General features: G+C 44.8%; 1 protein-coding gene across 1 annotated transcript; it reads left to right on the forward strand.

Moving 5' to 3' along the window:
* The first annotated feature begins 1,796 nt into the window (after positions 1-1,796).
* Positions 1,797-2,662, forward strand: LOC125550203 (protein SRC1-like). The gene is made up of 2 exons (XM_048713145.2): positions 1,797-2,316; positions 2,469-2,662. Exon 1 carries the CDS (start codon positions 1,963-1,965, stop codon positions 2,281-2,283), a length of 321 nt encoding a protein of 106 aa, XP_048569102.2. The 5' UTR covers positions 1,797-1,962; the 3' UTR covers positions 2,284-2,316; positions 2,469-2,662.
* Positions 2,663-2,907: the final 245 nt, after the last annotated feature.

Raw genomic sequence — 2,907 nt, forward strand, 5'->3', positions numbered from 1 at the left:
ATTTTTTTGAACATCTCCAATGTATGTCCATTCCCCATTCCTTTCTGCATTCTTTTCACCCCGTCGAAGGGGTTGTTTATGATGTTTTACCATTCGTTTTGTATAGATTAGACCCCACTTGGTATGTTTCGGCAAAAAGTATCAAGATCAAAACTTACCAACATTAATATGCGAGTTATCAGACAGTATATTCAGATATTCACAAAGTATTATCATCTTAAACATTATATCTCACTTTCAATATGTTATGAGCCAACAATCCGCGAGTTATCGAGTTGTCCACAAGTAGGGTGCGAAGGACATCCGACACGTACTATTCTTGTGCACACATGCCCGAGACCTATGAACCCGTCTTGGGGTGATTCAGATTGTTGATCAAGCTCTGCATATGGACAGATCGGGTTCAACAATCTTCAAACACATCCTCTCTCTTCCGGATGAACATCTGGCTATACATCCAAGGTTGAATTTCAAGCAAGTGATAGTAGTCGGAGGCCGGTACTTGTGGTGGATCCAGAGACAAATTACTCACAATGATTCGGTCCCGCCAGGAGACGACGGGGCCGCACTTTGTCAACCTCCGCAGATGCTTCCTGCCGTGGTTCGACCACTCTTGTGTTCTTGCTTAATGACCCGATAGGACGTCGTGTAGTGTGTGCTCCCAGTGCATTGTTTTTGCATTGCTCTTTGTTTGTCTGTTTTTATCTATACCAATATAAAAAAGACCCGAAGAGGCAGATCCAACTGATCTCGGCCATCGAACTAAGTCAATCCAACGACCTAGGCTGCTCCAATGGCGAGCGTTAAATGTGTTTAACGTGCAATTAATATCATACCAAATATTGCACTAATCACATGATTAACACAAACAAAACAGCGTACCTAATATCCGCATGTAATTAATATATTCCCTAAATATTAACATGCGTTGCACGTGCGTATTTACTAGTAAACATAATGAACGCACATTTGGCATCTGCATAATTAGAATGCACGTAACCCCAACACATGTGTGTGCACATACATACAGAGACTCATATTGCCAAAGAGAAATGTCATACAAGACAGAAGCCATCTGTAGTAGAGGGAAAAAAGAAAGAAAAGAAAAACCCCTAAGTGAAAAAAATAGTGATCAGCAAACTATAATAACGATCATATTCACACTTGCAACCATATCTCCAGACATAACTAAAACAACGAGAAAGGTTCTCCACCAGACTACACTCTACAGAAAGGGAACGACGCTCAAATGCCGTTGTCGTCGCTCCAACATTGAAGGTCGGATTATGGGTTTTCACCTCAAATACTAGGTCCGAGCAACTCCTACAACAAGATGACGCTGCAAAAAAAACATTGTCATTGCCAGGTATGACCAACTAGGGTCAAAGCTAGTCTGATATAATGTGTTTTGTAAGAAAAGATTGCATCAACACCTTGTATTGCTCCATTGTCTGGCTTCATTTATAAATCAGGGCGCGAGACTATTTTGAGCATAAATGGTTAGAGAAGGCAATAAGGAAATAAGAAAATTACCCACGCACGATAAAAAGCTTTCATTGTTTATTTATAAAAAAGTGGTGCGAAAACCTATTTGAAGCATAAAAATGGTTGGAGAAAATGCTGTTAGGATTCAGGAATAGTATAGACGCATTTGCAGAGCAGAACGGTTGGTACGCTGCTCGGGTGCACAAAGCTTGCCTCCCCCAATAATCGCTGTCGGTCGCCAGCGCTTTCCTTGTTTGATTATTAGGCAGCGTGATCTGATCTCTTCCTCCTCCTTATCCGGCGGTCCTCCCGCTTCTTCAGACACCCTCCACCTCAGGCCACGGGGCCGCGTCCCCTCGCCGGTCTATAAATACCGGCGAAGGGGAGCCAAACAAGATCACCCACCACAACACCATCATCGCATCCCATTAGCATCGCCATTTTCCTTGGAGAGAAGTAGCCAGAAACAGCAGCGCCATGGCCGGCATCATGCACAAGATCGAGGAGAAGCTCCACATGGGCGGCGGCAGCGACGAGCACAAGAAGGACGAGGAGCACAAGAAGGCGGAGGAGCACAAGAAGAAGGACGGGGAGCACAAGAAGGACGGCGAGCACAAGGAGGGCATGATGGAGAAGATCAAGGACAAGATCAGCGGCGACGGCCACGGCGACGGCAAGAAGGACGGCGACCACAAGGAGAAGAAGGACAAGAAGAAGAAGAAGGACAAGAAGCACGGCGAGGGCCACAAGGACGACGACGGCCACGGCAGCAGCAGCAGCGACAGCGACAGCGACTGAGCCAGCTCCGGCCCGCGCTCCGGCAGCGTGCAGGTACGTACAAATGGTGGTCGCCGCCTCCATGCGTTCCTTTCTCTTCTTTCCGTTGTGTTTGCGCTCTCATGTAGTCATGTTCTTGTTGGATCTGATCTAATTAATTAAGAAGGTAAGCAGTTGCTAATCTTTTTTTGGATCTGTTCTTGCAGTGAAGGCGAGATCGATGATGAACACTTGGGAGAAGTGTGACAGACATATATGTTGCAGGGTTTGGAGCGTGTGGTAGCATATGTATGTAATGCGTGACATGTCTCATGGATCTTGTGATGTATAATAATTAGCCGGCCGCACTGCACTGCACGGTGCTTGTAATAATAACGTTAATCATGTTGGTATTGATACATCTCCATTGGTAATTTCGTACCATCGTATTTTCCAAGCTTTTTGTGGATGTGGTGTCTCTGTTCATCTCTGGAAGCAGTTTTTTTTTGTTTTCGACAAACTGGATGTGGTTAGAAACATGTTGAATCATCATTGGTGTTTTGTTTTCCTCCTCTTTTTCAGTTACAGAAGTTGTGTGGTGCTCGCTTTTCTTTCAGAGTTTTGCTTGGTTGCAACTTTCCTCTGTTTTTCATTTTAGAGTTTTGC

The sequence above is a fragment of the Triticum urartu genome, chromosome 4A, assembly GCF_056163025.1.
Source record: "Triticum urartu cultivar PI428250 chromosome 4A, HENAU_Tu73, whole genome shotgun sequence".
Lineage (NCBI taxonomy): Eukaryota > Viridiplantae > Streptophyta > Magnoliopsida > Poales > Poaceae > Triticum > Triticum urartu.

Excerpts from the sequence above, each read along its gene's own strand:
- LOC125550203 (XM_048713145.2), top strand. The coding sequence starts at position 1,963 with ATGGCCGGCATCATGCACAAGATCGAGGAGAAGCTCCACATGGGCGGC.